Source organism: Salvelinus alpinus, chromosome 7, assembly GCF_045679555.1.
Source record: "Salvelinus alpinus chromosome 7, SLU_Salpinus.1, whole genome shotgun sequence".
In the NCBI taxonomy this organism is placed as follows: domain Eukaryota; kingdom Metazoa; phylum Chordata; class Actinopteri; order Salmoniformes; family Salmonidae; genus Salvelinus; species Salvelinus alpinus.
Window position 1 is genome coordinate 1398521 of NC_092092.1, and position 23551 is coordinate 1422071.

At 42.5% G+C, this 23551-nt stretch overlaps 1 protein-coding gene across 2 annotated transcripts in view; it reads right to left on the reverse strand.

Annotated features, from left to right (window-relative positions):
* Positions 1-290: 290 nt before the first annotated feature.
* parga (poly (ADP-ribose) glycohydrolase a) overlaps positions 291-23551 on the reverse strand; it is a 105185-nt gene continuing 81924 nt past the window's right edge. For both annotated transcript variants that reach the window (XM_071408869.1, XM_071408868.1), the window contains 5 exons: positions 21194-21272; positions 20759-20867; positions 14140-14245; positions 10374-10502; positions 291-1935 (listed from right to left, as the gene is read on the reverse strand). In XM_071408869.1, coding sequence (XP_071264970.1) covers positions 1820-1935; positions 10374-10502; positions 14140-14245; positions 20759-20867; positions 21194-21272 — 539 coding nt within the window. In that variant the 3' untranslated portion in view covers positions 291-1819. The remainder of the gene's footprint in view (positions 1936-10373; positions 10503-14139; positions 14246-20758; positions 20868-21193; positions 21273-23551) is intronic.

A 23551-nucleotide genomic window follows, 5' to 3' on the forward strand; every position in this document is an offset into this window, starting at 1 on the left:
AGGTTAAGGTATGTTTTAATTTAACCTGCACCATTAGTCATTGAGGTTAAGGTATGTTTTAATTTAACCTACACCATTAGTCATTGAGGTTAATAAGGTATGTTTTAATTTAACCTACACCATTAGTCATTGAGGTTAATAAGGTATGTTTTAATTTAACCTGCACCATTGTTTCTGTGAATAATTGAGGTCTGAAAAAGTACATTTGAAAGACAGTACAGGCAGACGTTATATTCAATATTGGTGCCTAGGATCATATTACAAACTAAAATAACAACAATATTCCTATAAAACGAGTTACATATTTTTTTTATTAATTATCCCCCCCCCAAAAAAAATCCATAATCACACAAAACAATTCAAAAACAATTTCTCACTTTTCAATGTTTTAAGATGTTGAGGCATACAGCATTATCTTAATAAATCACTTTTCCTACAGTCAGACTACTACTTAGAGTTGGAAATCTAATTATATTATTGGACAGGGTGTCATTAAGTACACTTGTTCACATTATTTCCTGTATGTGGCACAAAAATAACAAATAATATATCCACTTAATACCACGGCTAAGGCCATGGTAATATATCCACTTAATGGAGGCCCATGGTAATATATCCACTTAATGGAGGCCCACGGCTAAGGCCATGGTAATATATCCACTTAATGGAGGCCCATGGTAATATATCCACTTAATGGAGGCCCATGGTAATATATCCACTTAATGGAGGCCCACGGCTAAGGCCATGGTAATATATCCACTTAATGGAGGCCCACGGCTAAGGCCATGGTAATATATCCACTTAATGGAGGCCCATGGTAATATATCCACTTAATGGAGGCCCATGGTAATATATCCACTTAATGGAGGCCCACGGCTAAGGCCATGGTAATATATCCACTTAATGGAGGCCCATGGTAATATATCCACTTAATGGAGGCCCATGGTAATATATCCACTTAATGGAGGCCCATAGTAATATATCCACTTAATGGAGGCCCATAGCTAGGGCCATGGTAATATATCCACTTAATGGAGGCCCACGGCTAAGGCCATGGTAATATATCCACTTAATGGAGGCCATAGCTAGGGCCATGGTAATATATCCCCTTAATGGAGGCCATGGTAATATATCCACTTAATGGAGGCCCACGGCTAAGGCCATGGTAATATATCCACTCAATGGAGGCCATCCACTTAAGCCCACGGCTAAGGCCATGGTAATATATCCACTTAATGGAGGCCCACGGCTAAGGCCATGGTAATATATCCACTCAATGGAGGCCATCCACTTAAGCCCACGGCTAAGGCCATGGTAATATATCCACTTAATGGAGGCCCACGGCTAGGGCCATGATAATCTGAAATATTTGAAAATAAAATAAATGATCACGGCACATTTTAAGTGATCATCCCCACACAGAGTCAGCTTCTCCCCAGTGCAGAACAGAGTAACCAGCCAAAGACTGAAGATCATTCCCTATGATCAAATTAAAACCTTAAAAAAAAAGAACTCTCTAAGAACAGCTCTATTCATTCTTTCCATCAACTGAATTTCTGACAACTGATTCATTTAGTCTGGATTTATGTGTGGGGGGGGGGGGGGGGGGTAAAACCAAGGAAACATGACACACTCACAAGATGGATGACAGCCTTTGGGCTTTACCATTCCATAATCACAAATCTCAACAGATCGAAACTCTATCCATGTGTGTATCAGCTACCAGTAGCAGAATGACAAGACAAACTTCCTCTGGAATCTCTCGCGGGGCACAGTGCTTGTTTGGTGTCCGGGGGGGTGATGTGGCATCTACGGTCTTCTAGAGGGAGCCGACCTCCTTGTAGATGAAGGAGTAGAGGCTGAGTTCAGGACGACGTGTGAAGCAGCTCTGACACACTGAGCTGTAGTACTGACCCAGCAAACTGTACAGAGCCCCTATGAGACAGAGACTATGTCAGATACATCATTCATTCACCAAACAACCACAGCAGAGAATCTAGCAGAGGGCAAATTTTGACAAATGGTATTGCATTTCTTATTGATTTTACAGATTATGACTTGATAAAACTAATTGCTGACCAAAATTACATAATTCTATAACCAATATTGTAAGGTGTATGCCTTTGCAATGTGCAAAATCCAGTGTTGTATGTATAGAACACCAGGCAGTGTTGTATGTATAGAACACCAGGCAGTGTTGTATGTATAGAACTATAGAACACTAGACAGTGTTGTATGTATAGAACTATAGAACACTAGACAGTGTTGTATGTATAGAACTATAGAACACCAGACAGTGTTGTATGTATAGAACTATAGACCACCAGACAGTGTTGTATGTATAGAACTATAGAACACCAGACAGTGTTGTATGTATAGAACTATAGAACACCAGACAGTGTTGTATGTATAGAACTATAGAACACTAGACAGTGTTGTATGTATAGAACTATAGAACACCAGACAGTGTTGTATGTATAGAATTATAGAACACTAGACAGTGTTGTATGTATAGAACTATAGAACACTAGACAGTGTTGTATGTATAGAACTATAGAACACCAGACAGTGTTGTATGTATAGAACTATAGAACACTAGACAGTGTTGTATGTATAGAATTATAGAACACCAGACAGTGTTGTATGTATAGAACTATAGAACACCAGCCAGTGTTGTATGTATAGAACTATAGAACACCAGACAGTGTTGTATGTATAGAACTATAGAACACTAGACAGTGTTGTATGTATAGAACTATAGAACACTAGACAGTGTTGTATGTATAGAACTATAGAACACTAGACAGTGTTGTATGTATAGAACTATAGAACACTAGACAGTGTTGTATGTATAGAACTATAGAACACTAGACAGTGTTGTATGTATAGAACTATAGAACACCAGACAGTGTTGTATGTATAGAACTATAGAACACCAGACAGTGTTGTATGTATAGAATTATAGAACACCAGACAGTGTTGTATGTATAGAACTATAGAACACTAGACAGTGTTGTATGTATAGAACTATAGAACACCAGACAGTGTTGTATGTATAGAACTATAGAACACCAGACAGTGTTGTATGTATAGAATTATAGAACACCAGACAGTGTTGTATGTATAGAACTATAGAACACTAGACAGTGTTGTATGTATAGAACACCAGACAGTGTTGTATGTATAGAACACCAGACAGTGTTGTATGTATAGAACTATAGAACACTAGACAGTGTTGTATGTATAGAACTATAGAACACCAGACAGTGTTGTATGTATAGAACTATAGAACACTAGACAGTGTTGTATGTATAGAACTATAGAACACCAGACAGTGTTGTATGTATAGAACTATAGAACACCAGACAGTGTTGTATGTATAGAACTATAGAACACCAGACAGTGTTGTATGTATAGAACTATAGAACACTAGACAGTGTTGTATGTATAGAATTATAGAACACCAGACAGTGTTGTATGTATAGAACTATAGAACACTAGACAGTGTTGTATGTATAGAACTATAGAACACTAGACAGTGTTGTATGTATAGAACACTAGACAGTGTTGTATGTATAGAACACTAGACAGTGTTGTATGTATAGAACTATAGAACACCAGACAGTGTTGTATGTATAGAACTATAGAACACCAGACAGTGTTGTATGTATAGAACTATAGAACACTAGACAGTGTTGTATGTATAGAACTATAGAACACCAGACAGTGTTGTATGTATAGAACTATAGAACACCAGACAGTGTTGTATGTATAGAACTATAGAACACTAGACAGTGTTGTATGTATAGAACTATAGAACACCAGACAGTGTTGTATGTATAGAACTATAGAACACCAGACAGTGTTGTATGTATAGAACTATAGAACACCAGACAGTGTTGTATGTATAGAATTATAGAACACCAGACAGTGTTGTATGTATAGAACTATAGAGCACTAGACAGTGTTGTATGTATAGAACTATAGAACACTAGACAGTGTTGTATGTATAGAACTATAGAACACCAGACAGTGTTGTATGTATAGAACTATAGAACACTAGACAGTGTTGTATGTATAGAACTATAGAACACCAGACAGTGTTGTATGTATAGAACTATAGAACACTAGACAGTGTTGTATGTATAGAAATATAGAACACCAGACAGTGTTGTATGTATAGAACTATAGAACACCAGACAGTGTTGTATGTATAGAACTATAGAACACTAGACAGTGTTGTATGTATAGAACACCAGACAGTGTTGTATGTATAGAACTATAGAACACTAGACAGTGTTGTATGTATAGAACTATAGAACACCAGACAGTGTTGTATGTATAGAACTATAGAACACCAGACAGTGTTGTATGTATAGAACTATAGAACACCAGACAGTGTTGTATGTATAGAACTATAGAACACTAGACAGTGTTGTATGTATAGAACTATAGAACACCAGACAGTGTTGTATGTATAGAACTATAGAACACCAGACAGTGTTGTATGTATAGAATTATAGAACACCAGACAGTGTTGTATGTATAGAATTATAGAACACTAGACAGTGTTGTATGTATAGAACTATAGAACACTAGACAGTGTTGTATGTATAGAATTATAGAACACTAGACAGTGTTGTATGTATAGAACTATAGAACACCAGACAGTGTTGTATGTATAGAACTATAGAACACTAGACAGTGTTGTATGTATAGAACTATAGAACACTAGACAGTGTTGTATGTATAGAACTATAGAACACCAGACAGTGTTGTATGTATAGAACTATAGAACACTAGACAGTGTTGTATGTATAGAACTATAGAACACTAGACAGTGTTGTATGTATAGAACTATAGAACACTAGACAGTGTTGTATGTATAGAACTATAGAACACCAGACAGTGTTGTATGTATAGAACTATAGAACACCAGACAGTGTTGTATGTATAGAACTATAGAACACTAGACAGTGTTGTATGTATAGAACTATAGAACACCAGACAGTGTTGTATGTATAGAACTATAGAACACTAGACAGTGTTGTATGTATAGAACTATAGAACACTAGACAGTGTTGTATGTATAGAACTATAGAACACTAGACAGTGTTGTATGTATAGAACTATAGAACACTAGACACGGTTGTATGTATAGAACACCAGACAGTGTTGTATGTATATAACTATAGAACACTAGACAGTGTTGTATGTATAGAACTATAGAACACTAGACATTGTTGCATGTATAGAATTATAGAACACCAGACAGTGTTGTATGTATAGAACTATAGAACACCAGACAGTGTTGTATGTATAGAACTATAGAACACTAGACAGTGTTGTATGTATAGAACTATAGAACACCAGACAGTGTTGTATGTATAGAACTATAGAACACCAGACAGTGTTGTATGTATAGAACACCAGACAGTGTTGTATGTATAGAACACCAGACAGTGTTGTATGTATAGAACTATAGAACACCAGACAGTGTTGTATGTATAGAACACCAGACAGTGTTGTATGTATAGAACTATAGAACACCAGACAGTGTTGTATGTATAGAACTATAGAACACCAGACAGTGATGTATGTATAGAACACCAGACAGTGTTGTATGTATAGAACTATAGAACACCAGACAGTGTTGTATGTATAGAACACCAGACAGTGTTGTATGTATAGAACACCAGACAGTGTTGTATGTATAGAAGTATAGAACACTAGACAGTGTTGTATGTATAGAACTATAGAACACTAGACAGTGTTGTATGTATAGAACTATAGAACACCAGACAGTGTTGTATGTATAGAACTATAGAACACTAGACAGTGTTGTATGTATAGAACTATAGAACACTAGACAGTGTTGTATGTATAGAACTATAGAACACCAGACAGTGTTGTATGTATAGAACTATAGAACACTAGACAGTGTTGTATGTATAGAACTATAGAACACTAGACAGTGTTGTATGTATAGAACTATAGAACACTAGACAGTGTTGTATGTATAGAACTATAGAACACTAGACAGTGTTGTATGTATAGAACTATAGAACACCAGACAGTGTTGTATGTATAGAACTATAGAACACTAGACAGTGTTGTATGTATAGAACTATAGAACACTAGACAGTGTTGTATGTATAGAACTATAGAACACCAGACAGTGTTGTATGTATAGAACTATAGAACACCAGACAGTGTTGTATGTATAGAACTATAGAACACCAGACAGTGTTGTATGTATAGAACTATAGAACACTAGACAGTGTTGTATGTATAGAACTATAGAACACTAGACAGTGTTGTATGTATAGAACTATAGAACACTAGACAGTGTTGTATGTATAGAACTATAGAACACTAGACAGTGTTGTATGTATAGAACTATAGAACACCAGACAGTGTTGTATGTATAGAACTATAGAACACCAGACAGTGTTGTATGTATAGAACACCAGACAGTGTTGTATGTATAGAACACCAGACAGTGTTGTATGTATAGAAGTATAGAACACTAGACAGTGTTGTATGTATAGAACTATAGAACACTAGACAGTGTTGTATGTATAGAACTATAGAACACCAGACAGTGTTGTATGTATAGAACTATAGAACACTAGACAGTGTTGTATGTATAGAACTATAGAACACTAGACAGTGTTGTATGTATAGAACTATAGAACACCAGACAGTGTTGTATGTATAGAACTATAGAACACTAGACAGTGTTGTATGTATAGAACTATAGAACACTAGACAGTGTTGTATGTATAGAACTATAGAACACTAGACAGTGTTGTATGTATAGAACTATAGAACACTAGACAGTGTTGTATGTATAGAACTATAGAACACCAGACAGTGTTGTATGTATAGAACTATAGAACACTAGACAGTGTTGTATGTATAGAACTATAGAACACTAGACAGTGTTGTATGTATAGAACTATAGAACACTAGACAGTGTGTATGTATAGAACTATAGAACACTAGACAGTGTTGTATGTATAGAACTATAGAACACTAGACAGTGTTGTATGTATAGAATTATAGAACACCAGACAGTGTTGTATGTATAGAACTATAGAACACCAGACAGTGTTGTATGTATAGAACACCAGACAGTGTTGTATGTATAGAACACCAGACAGTGTTGTATGTATAGAACTATAGAACACTAGACAGTGTTGTATGTATAGAACTATAGAACACCAGACAGTGTTGTATGTATAGAACTATAGAACACCAGACAGTGTTGTATGTATAGAACTATAGAACACTAGACAGTGTTGTATGTATAGAACTATAGAACACCAGACAGTGTTGTATGTATAGAACTATAGAACACCAGACAGTGTTGTATGTATAGAACTATAGAACACTAGACAGTGTTGTATGTATAGAACTATAGAACACCAGACAGTGTTGTATGTATAGAACTATAGAACACTAGACAGTGTTGTATGTATAGAACTATAGAACACTAGACAGTGTTGTATGTATAGAACTATAGAACACTAGACAGTGTTGTATGTATAGAACTATAGAACACTAGACAGTGTTGTATGTATAGAACTATAGAACACTAGACAGTGTTGTATGTATAGAACTATAGAACACTAGACAGTGTTGTATGTATAGAACTATAGAACACTAGACATTGTTGTATGTATAGAATTATAGAACACCAGACAGTGTTGTATGTATAGAACTATAGAACACCAGACAGTGTTGTATGTATAGAACTATAGAACACTAGACAGTGTTGTATGTATAGAACTATAGAACACCAGACAGTGTTGTATGTATAGAACTATAGAACACCAGACAGTGTTGTATGTATAGAACACCAGACAGTGTTGTATGTATAGAACACCAGACAGTGTTGTATGTATAGAACTATAGAACACCAGACAGTGTTGTATGTATAGAACACCAGACAGTGTTGTATGTATAGAACTATAGAACACCAGACAGTGTTGTATGTATAGAACTATAGAACACCAGACAGTGATGTATGTATAGAACACCAGACAGTGTTGTATGTATAGAACTATAGAACACCAGACAGTGTTGTATGTATAGAACTATAGAACACCAGACAGTGTTGTATGTATAGAACACCAGACAGTGTTGTATGTATAGAACTATAGAACACTAGACAGTGTTGTATGTATAGAACTATAGAACACTAGACAGTGTTGTATGTATAGAACTATAGAACACTAGACAGTGTTGTATGTATAGAACTATAGAACACTAGAAAGTGTTGTATGTATAGAACTATAGAACACCAGACAGTGTTGTATGTATAGAACTATAGAACACTAGACAGTGTTGTATGTATAGAACTATAGAACACTAGACAGTGTTGTATGTATAGAACTATAGAACACCAGACAGTGTTGTATGTATAGAACTATAGAACACTAGACAGTGTTGTATGTATAGAACTATAGAACACTAGACAGTGTTGTATGTATAGAACTATAGAACACTAGACAGTGCTGTATGTATAGAACTATAGAACACTAGACAGTGTTGTATGTATAGAACTATAGAACACCAGACAGTGTTGTATGTATAGAACTATAGAACACTAGACAGTGTTGTATGTATAGAACTATAGAACACTAGACAGTGTTGTATGTATAGAACTATAGAACACCAGACAGTGTTGTATGTATAGAACTATAGAACACCAGACAGTGTTGTATGTATAGAACTATAGAACACCAGACAGTGTTGTATGTATAGAACTATAGAACACTAGACAGTGTTGTATGTATAGAACTATAGAACACTAGACAGTGTTGTATGTATAGAACTATAGAACACTAGACAGTGTGTATGTATAGAACTATAGAACACTAGACAGTGTTGTATGTATAGAACTATAGAACACTAGACAGTGTTGTATGTATAGAATTATAGAACACCAGACAGTGTTGTATGTATAGAACTATAGAACACCAGACAGTGTTGTATGTATAGAACACCAGACAGTGTTGTATGTATAGAACTATAGAACACTAGACAGTGTTGTATGTATAGAACTATAGAACACCAGACAGTGTTGTATGTATAGAACTATAGAACACCAGACAGTGTTGTATGTATAGAACTATAGAACACTAGACAGTGTTGTATGTATAGAACTATAGAACACCAGACAGTGTTGTATGTATAGAACTATAGAACACCAGACAGTGTTGTATGTATAGAACTATAGAACACTAGACAGTGTTGTATGTATAGAACTATAGAACACCAGACAGTGTTGTATGTATAGAACTATAGAACACTAGACAGTGTTGTATGTATAGAACTATAGAACACTAGACAGTGTTGTATGTATAGAACTATAGAACACTAGACAGTGTTGTATGTATAGAACTATAGAACACTAGACAGTGTTGTATGTATAGAACTATAGAACACTAGACAGTGTTGTATGTATAGAACTATAGAACACTAGACAGTGTTGTATGTATAGAACACCAGACAGTGTTGTATGTATAGAACTATAGAACACTAGACAGTGTTGTATGTATAGAACACCAGACAGTGTTGTATGTATAGAACTATAGAACACTAGACAGTGTTGTATGTATAGAACTATAGAACACTAGACAGTGTTGTATGTATAGAACACCAGACAGTGTTGTATGTATAGAACACCAGACAGTGTTGTATGAGATCTGATGTGAGCCAGGGGAATACAGCGGAAGGAGACGAGTGTTAAATAATAAAATCCATTTCAGTATTACAGTATAGAGCAGGGCTATTCATTGTCGGTCCTGGAGGACCAAAACACTTCAGGTCTTCATCCTCCCCTTCTAAATCAGGGACTGATTCAGACCTGGGACACCAGGTAAGTGGAACTAACTTCCAGGTAGAGACAAAAAAGCAGAAGTGTTTCTGCCATCCAGGACTGGAATTGAACAGCCCTGGTAGAGAGAGAGAGCCATGTGAGTAGCCTACACATGGAGATGAAGATATATCTTACCGACGCTGACGTGTCTCTGTGTGAGGGTTAGGGACATGGTAGTGTGGAGAGGGAGATAGCGTGTTCCTTACCGACGCTGACGTGTCTCTGTGTGAGGGTTAGGGACATGGTAGTGTGGAGAGGGAGATAGCGTGTGCCTTGCTGACGTGTCTCTGTGTGAGGGTTAGGGACATGGTAGTGTGGAGAGGGAGATAGCGTGTTCCTTACCGACGCTGACGTGTCTCTGTGTGAGGGTTAGGGACGTGGTAGTGTGGAGAGGGAGATGGCGTGTTCCTTACCGACGCTGACGTGTCTCTGTGTGAGGGTTAGGGACATGGTAGTGTGGAGAGGGAGATGGCGTGTTCCTTACCGACGCTGACGTGTCTCTGTGTGAGGAAGTAGTGCATGTCGTAGACGTCTTTCATCAGGGCGCTGTCACCAAAGGTGAAATAGGCCACGTCTCGGCCCGCCTCAGAGGCTGCCAGAATCTGGAGCAGAGCTGGAGGGGTGGGGGGGGGGAGAGAAGGACGGAGAGAGAGAGGGACAGAGAGAGAGACAGAGAGACAGAGAGAGAGACAGACAGAGACAAAGAGAGACAGAGAGAGACATGGAGACGGAGAGAGAGACAGAGAGAGAATGAGGGAGAGAGAGAGAGACAGAGAGAGAGAGACAGAGAATGAGGGAGAGAGAGAGAGACAGAGAATGAGGGAGAGAGAGAGAGACAGAGAGAGACATGGAGACGGAGAGAGAGACAGAGAGAGAATGAGGGAGAGAGAGGGACAGAGAGAGAGACAGAGAGAGACAGAGAGAGAGACAGAGAGAGAGACAGAGAGAGAGACAGAGAGAGAGACAGAGAGAGAGACAGAGAGAGACAGAGAGAGAGAGAGACAGAGAGAGACATGGAGAGACATGGAGACGGAGAGAGAGAGAGAGAGAGAGAGAGACAGAGAGAGACATGGAGAGACATGGAGAGACATGGAGACGGAGACGGAGAGAGAGAGAGAGAAAGGGAGAGAGAAACTGTCTATACAGTACTGATACTTTCTACAGATACAGTACAGTACATGATACAAGAATCAAAGTAAACATGCTGAAGACAGCGACAACACAACCAGATTCAACCAGCGCAAGTTAAACTGTCATATCACACACCAGAACTCAGAATGAATGAAGAAATGACTGAATACCCAGTCCCCCACTGAGGAGCCAGACTTAGTCACCGTGTGAGCAGGGGAAGGCAGGCTCTGGCCCCAGAACCTTGTGAATATTTCATTAAGAGTCTGGAAATAAAGTCTGCTTTGTTAATAAAGCAACCATGACAGAGAGAGGCAACAGTAACGAGCTACGAACACTGCTGAATAAACATCTGCAACGGTAGGGGCTGGTGCTTCTCCTTTCAGACTTTCCTTTCCTCCTTTTTCACATTGTCATCACTCTTTCAACTTGTCCCACAATTAAAAGTATGGATGGAGCGATTCGAGAGAGAGTCCAGGTAAACAGACGGGAACATTGGGCTATATTAAGTGTCTGTTCTCCCCAGAGGCATGTCATTAAGAAGAAAGTGGGGAAAGAAAACTGCCAGTTGACTTCAGAGACCTGGACTGACGTTAGGCTAATTAACTGGTTCAGGACCGACGCTGGTCCTGGACCCACCTTAGGCTAAATAATTAACTGGTTCCGGACCGATGCTAGGCTAATTAACTAACTGGTTCCGGACCGATGCTAGGCTAATTAACTAACTGGTTCCGGACCGATGCTAGGCTAATTAACTAACTGGTTCCGGACTGATGCTAGGCTAATTAACTAACTGGTTCCGGACCGATGCTAGGCTAATTAACTAACTGGTTCCGGACCGATGCTAGGCTAATTAACTAACTGGTTCCGGACCGATGCTAGGCTAATTAACTAACTGGTTCCGGACTGATGCTAGGCTAATTAACTAACTGGTTCCGGACCGATGCTAGGCTAATTAACTAACTGGTTCCGGACCGATGCTAGGCTAATTAACTAACTGGTTCCGGACCGATGCTAGGCTAAATAACTAACTGGTTCCGGACCGATGCTAGGCTAATTAACTAACTGGTTCCGGACCGATGCTAGGCTAATTAACTAACTGGTTCCGGACCGATGCTAGGCTAAATAACTAACTGGTTCCGGACCGATGCTAGGCTAAATAACTAACTGGTTCCGGACCGATGCTAGGCTAATTAACTAACTGGTTCCGGACTGATGCTAGGCTAATTAACTAACTGGTTCCGGACCGATGCTAGGCTAATTAACTAACTGGTTCTGGACCGATGCTAGGCTAATTAACTAACTGGTTCCGGACCGATGCTAGGCTAAATAACTAACTGGTTCCGGACCGATGCTAGGCTAAATAACTAACTGGTTCCGGACCGATGCTAGGCTAATTAACTAACTGGTTCCGGACTGATGCTAGGCTAATTAACTAACTGGTTCCGGACCGATGCTAGGCTAATTAACTAACTGGTTCCGGACCGATGCTAGGCCAATTAACTAACTGGTTCCGGACCGATGCTAGGCTAATTAACTAACTGGTTCCGGACCGATGCTAGGCTAATTAACTAACTGGTTCCGGACCGATGCTAGGCCAATTAACTAACTGGTTCCGGACCGATGCTAGGCTAATTAACTAACTGGTTCCGGACCGATGCTAGGCCAATTAACTAGCGGTAGTTTAGTCTCACAGCACCACTGGGTGCTAAGTGTTAGCGGTAGTTTAGTCTCACAGCACCACTGGGTGCTAAGTGTTAGCGGTAGTTTAGTCTCACAGCACCACTGGGTGCTAAGTGTTAGCGGTAGTTTAGTCTCACAGCACCACTGGGTGCTAAGTATTAGCGGTAGTTTAGTCTCACAGCACCACTGGGTGCTAAGTGTTAGCGGTAGTTTAGTCTCACAGCACCACTGGGTGCTAAGTGTTAGCGGTAGTTTAGTCTCACAGCACCACTGGGTGCTAAGTGTTAGCGGTAGTTTAGTCTCACAGCACCACTGGGTGCTAAGTGTTAGCGGTAGTTTAGTCTCACAGCACCACTGGGTGCTAAGTGTTAGCGGTAGTTTAGTCTCACAGCACCACTGGGTGCTAAGTGTTAGCGGTAGTTTAGACTCACAGCACCACTGGGTGCTAAGTGTTAGCGGTAGTTTAGTCTCACAGCACCACTGGGTGCTAAGTGTTAGCGGTAGTTTAGTCTCACAGCACCACTGGGTGCTAAGTGTTAGCGGTAGTGCAGTAGTCTAGTGGTATCCTCCTCTGAGCCCCTGCCTGAGATTTTACCGTTATCCTGTTACCAAACTTTGCATCTGCACAGCTTTCCCAGTAAATGTTCGTAAAAACAATTTTACCGTGTAAATGATTCAAAGTTAGTCGTTGTGCATAGAGTTGTACAGTTTGTTTAACTTTGAAATCAATGGTTTTATGTTTGGCATACATTCCTAAGTGAAAAATCGTGAGTCTCAGCGTAAATCCGTTAACGTGGAATTGCCCCTAGGTCTATAATGGATAGGTGGGCTGGGGCAGGCAATCAATTCCACTGTTAATGAAAAATATTAACGTTGTCAGTTGATCAATAAGACGGGAGACAAATAGGCATTAAGTAAATAAATGTATTCCACAGCCAAGGCTAACGAGAGGGGCCAGTTCACACTAACAGCAAATTCGTCCCAAATGGCACCCTATTCCCTATTTAGTACACTACTTTTGGCCATGGCCCATAGGGTGTACACTATATTATAGGGAACAGGGTGCCATTTGGGACTCAATCAGGGCCTGTTGAAGCGTGGCTTTTCAGCTGGAGGTTTAATCATACTTTGTCCTATACGCAACAGTACAGTCCACGTTGGACCACGACGACACAGAAGAACGTTAAACGATTCATGGATTCTTTAAAAGGTTTTAATAGCAAGTATTGTGATATGTGGTTGTGTTTACATTTTTTCTACTTTAGTTAATTGCAAGTTGCCCTCGATAAGAACGGTGCTTAACTTGGGCCGGCACACAAAATGAGTACAGGAGCGTTCAGTCCACCTCAAGAAGTGGATAAGAGTGCCTCCTAAATGACTAAAATGTAAATGTCACATCAACCATTTTGAGTGAAGTGCTAATGCTGCCCCACGCTTACCTTTAAATCTAGCATCTCCACCGAACACACCACAGCCCCAGTTCCCTGTAGCAACCGCAGAGAGATCCTGACTCCTCTCCCCCGGGCGGGAAAAGCCACAGTATGCCTAAAGGAGGGAGGGGGGTTGAGCGAGGGAGGGAAGAAAGATTTAGAACAAAAAACACAAAAAAAGAGCAACCAAATTTCTCAGACAAGTGGGACCATGTAAATTGCACTGGTGAGAAATAAATCCTCAGTAATAAGTCCTCAGTTGGTCGATGCTGATGTGAGAATATGGATGTGACAGAATGTCAAGTCATTAGACCATGGCAGGCCCTGGGTACCAGCCAGTAGTAATGCGATGAGATCTCCTTGAACTACACTAAAGCCAGAAGGAAGCCTTTTGCTCCTCTGATCGCCGTTTAGTGTAGTCCCACATCCCTGTTTAGTGTAGTCCCACATCCCTGGTTAGTGTAGTCCCACATCCCTGGTTAGTGTAGTCCCACATCCCTGGTTAGTGTAGTCCCACATCCCTGGTTAGTGTAGTCCCACATCCCTGGTTAGTGTAGTCCCACATCCCTGGTTAGTGTAGTTCCACATCTGTTTAGTGTAGTCCTACATCCCTGGTTAGTGTAGTCCCACATCCCTGGTTAGTGTAGTCCCACATCCCTGGTTAGTGTAGTCCCACATCCCTGGTTAGTGTAGTCCCACATCCCTGGTTAGTGTAGTCCCACATCCCTGGTTAGTGTAGTCCTACATCCCTGTTTAGTGTAGTCCCACATCCCTGGTTAGTGTAGTCCCACATCCCTGGTTAGTGTAGTTCCACATCTGGTTAGTGTAGTCCCACATCCCTGGTTAGTGTAGTTCCACATCTGGTTAGTGTAGTCCCACATCCCTGGTTAGTGTAGTTCCACATCTGGTTAGTGTAGTCCCACATCCCTGGTTAGTGTAGTTCCACATCTGGTTAGTGTAGTCCCACATCCCTGGTTAGTGTAGTTCCACATCTGGTTAGTGTAGTCCCACATCCCTGGTTAGTGTAGTCCCACATCTGTTTAGTGTAGCCCCACATCCCTGGTTAGTGTAGTTCCACATCTGTTTAGTGTAGCCCCACATCCCTGGTTAGTGTAGTTTCACATCTGTTTAGTGTAGCCCCACATCCCTGGTTAGTGTAGTTCCACATCTGTTTAGTGTAGTCCCACATCCCTGGTTAGTGTAGCCCCACATCCCTGGTTAGTGTAGTTCCACATATGTTTAGTGTAGCCCCACATCCCTGGTTAGTGTAGTTCCACATCTGTTTAGTGTAGCCCCACATCCCTGGTTAGTGTAGTCCCACATCCCTGGTTAATGTAGTCCCACATCCCTGTTTAGTGTAGTCCCACATCCCTGGTTAGTGTAGTCCCACATCCCTGGTTAGTGTAGTCCCACATCCCTGGTTAGTGTAGTCCTACATACCTGGTTAGTGTAGTCCTACATCCCTGGTTAGTGTAGTCCCACCTCCCTGGTTAGTGTAGTCCCACATCCCTGGTTAGTGTAGTCCCACCTCCCTGGTTAGTGTAGTCCCACATCCCTGGTTAGTGTAGTCCCACATCCCTGTTTAGTGTAGTCCCACATCCCTGGTTAGTGTAGTCCCACATCCCTGGTTAGTGTAGTCCCACATCCCTGGTTAGTGTAGTCCCACATCCCTGGTTAGTGTATTCCCACATCCCTGGTTAGTGTAGTCCTACATACCTGGTTAGTGTAGTCCTACATCCCTGGTTAGTGTAGTCCCACCTCCCTGGTTAGTGTAGTCCCACCTCCCTGGTTAGTGTAGTCCCACCTCCCTGGTTAGTGTAGTCCCACATCCCTGGTTAGTGTAGTCCCACATCCCTGTTTAGTGTAGTCCTACATCCCTGGTTAGTGTAGTCCCACATCCCTGGTTAGTGTAGTCCCACATCCCTGTTTAGTGTAGTCCTACATCCATGGTTAGTGTAGTCCCACATCCCTGGTTAGTGTAGTCCCACATCCCTGTTTAGTGTAGTCCCACATCCCTGTTTAGTGTAGTCCCACATCCCTGTTTAGTGTAGTCCCACATCCCTGGTTAGTGTAGTCCCACATCCCTGTTTAGTGTAGTCCCACATCCCTGGTTAGTGTAGTCCCACATCCCTGGTTACTGTAGTCCCACATCCCTGGTTAGTGTAGTCCCACATCCCTGTTTAGTGTAGTCCCACATCCCTGGTTAGTGTAGTCCCACATCCCTGGTTAGTGTAGTCCCACATCCCTGGTTAGTGTAGTCCCACATCCCTGTTTAGTGTAGTCCCACATCCCTGGTTAGTGTAGTCCTACATCCATGGTTAGTGTAGTCCCACATCCCTGGTTAGTGTAGTCCCACATCCCTGGTTAATGTAGTCCCACATCCCTGGTTAGTGTAGTCCCATATCCCTGGTTAGTGTAGTCCCACATCCCTGGTTAATGTAGTCCTACATCCCTGGTTAGTGTAGTTCCACATCCCTGGTTAATGTAGTCCCACATCCCTGTTTAGTGTAGTCCCACATCCCTGGTTAGTGTAGTCCCACATCCCTGGTTAGTGTAGTCCTACATCCCTGGTTAGTGTAGTTCCACATCCCTGGTTAATGTAGTCCCACATCCCTGTTTAGTCCCACATCCCTGGTTAGTGTAGTTCCACATCCCTGGTTAATGTAGTCCCACATCCCTGTTTAGTCCCACATCCCTGGTTAGTGTAGTTCCACATCCCTGGTTAGTGTAGTCCCACATCCCTGGTTAATGTAGTCCTACATCCCTGGTTAGTGTAGTTCCACATCCCTGGTTAATGTAGTCCCACATCCCTGTTTAGTGTAGTCCCACATCCCTGGTTAGTGTAGTCCCACATCCCTGGTTAGTGTAGTCCTACATCCCTGGTTAGTGTAGTTCCACATCCCTGGTTAATGTAGTCCCACATCCCTGTTTAGTCCCACATCCCTGGTTAGTGTAGTTCCACATCCCTGGTTAATGTAGTCCCACATCCCTGTTTAGTCCCACATCCCTGGTTAGTGTAGTTCCACATCCCTGGTTAGTGTAGTTCCACATCCCTGGTTAGTGTAGTCCCACATCCCTGGTTAGTGTAGTTCCACATCCCTGGTTAGTGTAGTCCCACATCCCTGTTTAGTCCCACATCCCTGTTTAGTGTAGTCCCACATCTCTGGTTAGTGTAGTCCCACATATCTGGTACGTTTCATAATGTAATCATGAGAACTCTACTATGATCCTATACATTGACACGTAAATGGAATATATAACATAATTTAATGGATACTGCCTGCCGGGCTTAAAGCTTGGCACATTATTCAATGTAATTGCATACCGTGTGTCAACAAAAAGCCCCGAAGAAAGATCCGGTTGGCCTCAGTATTAACCATGCATTTTTAAAACGATAATTTAACAACTTCACATGTTGTAGAACTGCCAATTACACCGATCAGACCCTATACCCCATTTACATCGCTACGGGAAGATTTTTTGATACGGATGGACTTGACATCGTCTAACATGACATGAGGCACCTCAGTAAATTAAATTATGGATATAGGCAGGGGCTCTGGACATCCATTTTCAACTGGGGGAAAAAAGGTGATTGGAGTGAGAATGAATGCTGAGTACTCCTCCTCCCCAGTTTCATCCCAAATGGCACCTTATTCCCTACATAGAGCCCTATGGGACCTGGTGAAAAGTAGTGCACTATGTAGGGAATAGGGTGCCATTTGGGATCTACACTCCCCTGGAAGTCCAGTGGTAAATTCTAGGGTTTAAAAAGGGCAGATGGGACCGTTTCCTAAACAACCCTCCAAAAGAACAGGACTGATCTCCTTGTTCGTGGTTATTTTTTTTTACACCTCCTGTCAGAACGGGCAGCTTCTTTCTGAAAGGGAAATTTGACAACATCAACGTTTTACGTCTTCATTTCACACGGTCATTTTCCTATCGGAGAATATTCCGTGAAGAAATGGATCGTGTTCGCAATAACTTACCGGGTTAAACAAAAAAAGGTTGGATCAACTAACGCATAAAGTAGCAGAGAACGTAATGAAACACGATAGCCTTACCTAGCTAATCATAGAACATAGACATGTTCCATCTTCTGAACCAACATCCCCAATGTTTATTATTGTTTACCTCAGAAGAACAACAGCGCACGTTAGTCATTTCAGATCACTTTACATTTGGCAGTAGTGATTACGAGATCATTGTGTTTGTCTTTGTCCTTATCGTATGCAACGGCTCGACACTAAAGCTATTAAATCAACGCGACGAGACTAATTTGAACTTAAATGACAATTAAGGTTCTCGCTGATGCATATAATTATTTTTAAAGGAACGACACACACACACACACACGGATGGAAGATCAAAGCGTAACATCAAAGAGCGGTAGCTGTAAACCGACACCCTCCTTACTTCCTGTCATTAATATTACAGAATGTTCATATTTGTGTCCGCGGTACAACGGACGACAAATTTCACTTAAAAGCAGAAGCACTCCAGATATGAGAAGCAGAAAATGGGTGCTTCTCAAAGACGTAGACAATCGTTTATATACAGTATACACTAGTGACTCAAAGCCACAGAGCCACCATATCTTGGCTCTCCCCGAACCATTGTAAAGAAGATTGTAGAAGCTATAGAAAAAGTATTACATTCGTTTTTTCCCCCCCACATTCATTCCATTACAAACACCTTAATGCATACTGTTAAATTATATTATACGAGCGAAACTAACAAATATATATACAAAAATGTTCCTTAAGTATGACTTTTAGTGAGTAGTAATGCTACTGTCCCCACTAAAACAAAACACTTAAATACATTTCATTTTGTTGTTGAAACATGTTATTTAAATACTGCAGAATCCCATTCATTCATATGGACTGCCTCTTCTGACGAGTACCAATATGGCCGTCCTGTGGCTTCAAAGCCTCTCATTGGCCCAATACATAGCATCAGCAATCCAGGGTTTATATACATCATTGACCCCAAACCAACGTGATGACTACGTTCATTTTATAAGTTGCCAAATGATTACGTCACGTCAGGGTGTTTTGTACTTGTTTGTTCTACAGTAGTGGTAACTCAATAAGATGAGCATGGTTCGTGGCTGGAGGTTTGGAAGAATGATCCTAAAGTGTTCATACATTTTTTTTACTGAACGGAGTACATGAATGAACACTTTAGGATCACTCTCCCAAACCTTCAGCCACTGTGGTGGTTCATTTCTGTATTATCAAATGAGGAGAGACAAACTTATCACACAAGTCAGAGTTATACTTAAACTGACTCTTTATTAGTGAGAGCTCTGCAATAGCGATGGCTGGTCGACGAACCACCCCCTCAGATGACTCGTTGAGAGCGACGACACAAAGGCTACTAAACTATTTTATAGCAAAGATCCACCCCCTAGTCTACATAACAAACAACAGATGTGTGGAACGGGTCACAAGGTGAGACTTGAGGTAGAGTACTTTATGATAAGCTGTAGACCACCCTATCAACCAAAAGAGTTCTCATCTGTATTATTCGTAGTCGTCTATTTACCACCACAGAACGAAGCTGGCACTAAGACCGCTCTCAAACAACTCTATAAGGCCATAAGCAAAAAAGAAAATGCTCACCCAGAAGCGGCGCTCCTAGTGGCCGGGGACTTTAATGCAGGGAAACTTAAATCACTTTTACCAAAAGTGTTACCACCGCTCCCCCTGTCGAGTTACCACCGCTCCCCCGGTCGAGATACCACCGTTACCACCGCTCCCCCTGGTCGAGTTACCACCGTTACCACCGCTCCCCCTGGTCGTTACCACCGTTACCACCGCTCCCCCTGGTCGAGTTACCACCGTTACCACCGCTCCCCCTGGTCGAGTTACCACCGTTACCACCGCTCCCCCTGGTCGAGTTACCACCGTTACCAACGCTCCCCCTGGTCGAGTTACCACCGTTACCACCGCTCCCCCTGGTCGAGTTACCACCGTTACGACCGCTCCCCCAGGTCGAGTTACCATCGTTACCACCGCTCCCCCTGGTCGAGTTACCACCGCTCCCCCCTGTCGAGTTACCACCGCTCCCCCTGGTCGAGTTACCACCGTTACCACCGCTCCCCCTGTCGAGTTACCACCGCTCCCCCGGTCGAGTTACCACCGCTCCCCCGGTCGAGTTACCACCGCTCCCCCGGTCGAGTTACCACCGCTCCCCCTGTCGAGTTACCACCGCTCCCCCTGTCGAGTTACCACCGCTCCCCCTGGTCGAGTTACCACCGCTCCCCCCGGTCGAGTTACCACCGCTCCCCCTGTCGAGTTACCACCGCTCCCCCGGTCGAGTTACCACCGCTCCCCCCGGTCGAGTTACCACCGCTCCCCCCGGTCGAGTTACCACCGCTCCCCCCGGGTCGAGTTACCACCGCTCCCCCCGGTCGAGTTACCACCGCTCCCCCCGGTCGAGTTACCACCGCTCCCCCTGGTCGAGTTACCATCGCTCCCCCTGGTCGAGTTACCACCGCTCCCCCTGGTCGAGTTACCACCGCTCCCCTCGGGTCGAGTTACCACCGCTCCCCTGGTCGAGTTACCACCTCTCCCCTGGTCGAGTTACCACCGCTCCCCCTGGTCGAGTTACCACTACTCACCTTATTCAGTTCTCTGTTCATTTTCTCAGGGTGAAATTGTTCGAGGAAGTTCTTGAACATCAGAGCGTCCATCGCTACGATCTCTGTGCACCTCCTCTGCCAGGTGTCTCTGTGGACGACAGAGTTAGGTCATATCAATCAAATGTATTTTATTAAGCCATTTTTACATCAGCAGTTGTCACAAAGTGCTTAACAGACACCCAGTCTAAAACCCCAAACAGCAAGCAATGCAGGGGTAGAAACACAGTAACTAGGAAAAACTCCCTAGAAGGCAGGAACCTAGGAAGAAACCTAGAGAGGAACCGGGCTCTGAAGGGTGGCCAGTCCTCTCCTGGCGACCGGTTAGTTCGTAATCAATATTGTAAACAACTACAGAGTGAAATCCCTTAATTATGTAGAGTATATTTTAAAACGGTCTGATCGGTAAGTACGTACCTTGGGGTCTTGTCCTGATGTTTGCCGTCCCATAGGTAGCTGTCTGCGTAGCCAGTGTATGTACTGTACTGCTCAGTACCTGGGGGAAGGCCAAACAGAACAGAAACCATTCATGATCAGACCAATATCAACAACTAATCAAAATTAAAGCGATAGTGCAAGATTTTTGGCAATTAACTTCAGTTTTATTTACACCGAGTCATATGAACTCATGGATACCATTTTTATGTTTCTGCATGCTGTTTGAAAGAAGTTGGAGGTAGTTTCGCGAGCCAATGCTAACTAGCGTTAGCGCAATGACTGGACGTCTACCATCGGCTCGCAAAACCACCTTCAACTTCCTTCAAACTGTACACAGAGACATACAAATGATATCCCTGAATTCATCTGACTGGCTAAGTAGGAAAATGGCTTAGTTGTCAAAATGGCGTACTTTCCCTTTAAAATGTTAGCGCTTGACATCGTTATTGAAGGATATTATCTATAGAGCATCAAATACCTGACACATCAGTGACCGACAATGACCCTCAAAAAATGTGATATTATTTGAGTAGGTGAGATATAATGAAACAAACAGTCAGGATAGCTGTGATTTTTACAGCCAGCCAATCGCTTAATCTTTTTTGTTAATTATTCCATGTGAAGCGATGCCACAGGAGAGCAGCTGTCTCCAACAGGAAGGTCAACGTATTACCTCCCTAGGAAGAAGAGAGAGCTAGGCTGCGTCACAAATGGCACCCTATTCCCTATTTAGTCACTACATAAGCAGCACACTATAAAAGGGAATATAAAAAGAGTGACATTTGGGATGCGGTCCTAGAAACCTAGTTAGCAACAGCCCCGCCCACAGGGGAGGAAGAGGGGGAGGGTTCAGAACAACAGCCCCGCCCACAGGGGAGGAAGAGATAGAGGGGGAGGGTTCAGAACAGCCCCGCCCACAGGGGAGGAAGAGGGGGAGGGTTCAGAACAACAGCCCCGCCCACAGGGGAGGAAGAGATAGAGGGGGAGGGTTCAGAACAACAGCCCCGCCCACAGGGGAGGAAGAGATAGAGGGGGAGGGTTCAGAGCAACAGCCCCGCCCACAGGGGAGGAAGAGATAGAGGGGGAGGGTTCAGAACAACAGCCCCGCCCACAGGGGAGGAAGAGATAGAGGGGGAGGGTTCAGAACAACAGCCCCGCCCACAGGGGAGGAAGAGATAGAGGGGGAGGGTTCAGAACAACAGCCCCGCCCACAGGGGAGGAAGAGATAGAGGGGGAGGGTTCAGAACAACAGAAGGTACAAATTAACCTCTCATTCATTAGGCCTCATTAGTACCTGCTGTGTGTGTGTGTGTGTGTGTGTGTGTGTGTGTGTGTGTGTGTGTGTGTGTGTGTGTGTGTGTGTGTGTGTGTGTACAAACAAGAGCTGATTACTGAAGCCTGGTCAGTGGGCGCCTCTTCTCAAGAAGCAAGAATCTCACGAGCCATTCTACATTTGACAAGCCCGGGACATCATTAACAATCAGCTTTTTTTTCTCCTTTTTCTAGTGAACTTACACTCATTTGATATATTTAACCAGGATTGTCTACTCTGCTCCCACAGTTTCCCAGGGAGTCCTGGTAAGTAATCACTGCCTCAGTAAGACTCTCTGGTGTTCGATTCCAGTTCCCGGAATGATACACAAGGTTTAATACAAATGTAGTGTTCCAAAGAAATAGAGTTAGGCGGTATACCGTATATCGGGGGTATTTGGAAATACCCACGGGATGGTTAGCATATACCGTGGATACAGTTGAAACTATTTATTTAAAGTTTTTGAATAGATTTGAATATTTGTAGTTACTTTTTAATGACATACTTGCAGTATTGTTAGGAGATAAAGCAGATTGCGTTCTTCATTTCACCTTTCATATTTTACATTAAGCTTACCGTACTTCTCAAAACGGCTTTCTGCCGTGTTTGAGAAGTCAAGAAAGCTCTGTATTTTGTCCCTGTGCTTCCTTCTAGCGTTTTCTTCCTCCTCCGTTCTTCCCCCCTCTGCTCCGTGTACGCATGCTGCTCTTCCTCCTCCGTTCTTCCCCCCTCTGCTCCGTGTACGCATGCTGCTCTTCCTCCTCCATTCTTCCCCCCTCTGCTCCGTGTACACATGCTGCTCTTCCTCCTCCGTTCTTCCCCCCTCTGCTCCGTGTACACATGCTGCTCTTCCTCCTACGTTCTTTCCCCCTCTGCTCTGTGTACACATGCTGCTATTCCTCCTCCGTTCTCCCCCCCTCTGCTCCGTGTACCCACGCTACTCTTCCTTCAGAAAAGCAAGCATTACAACTATGTTCATTTGCACAATTTATCTCATTCACTTTCGCTTGTAAATAAAATGTCCA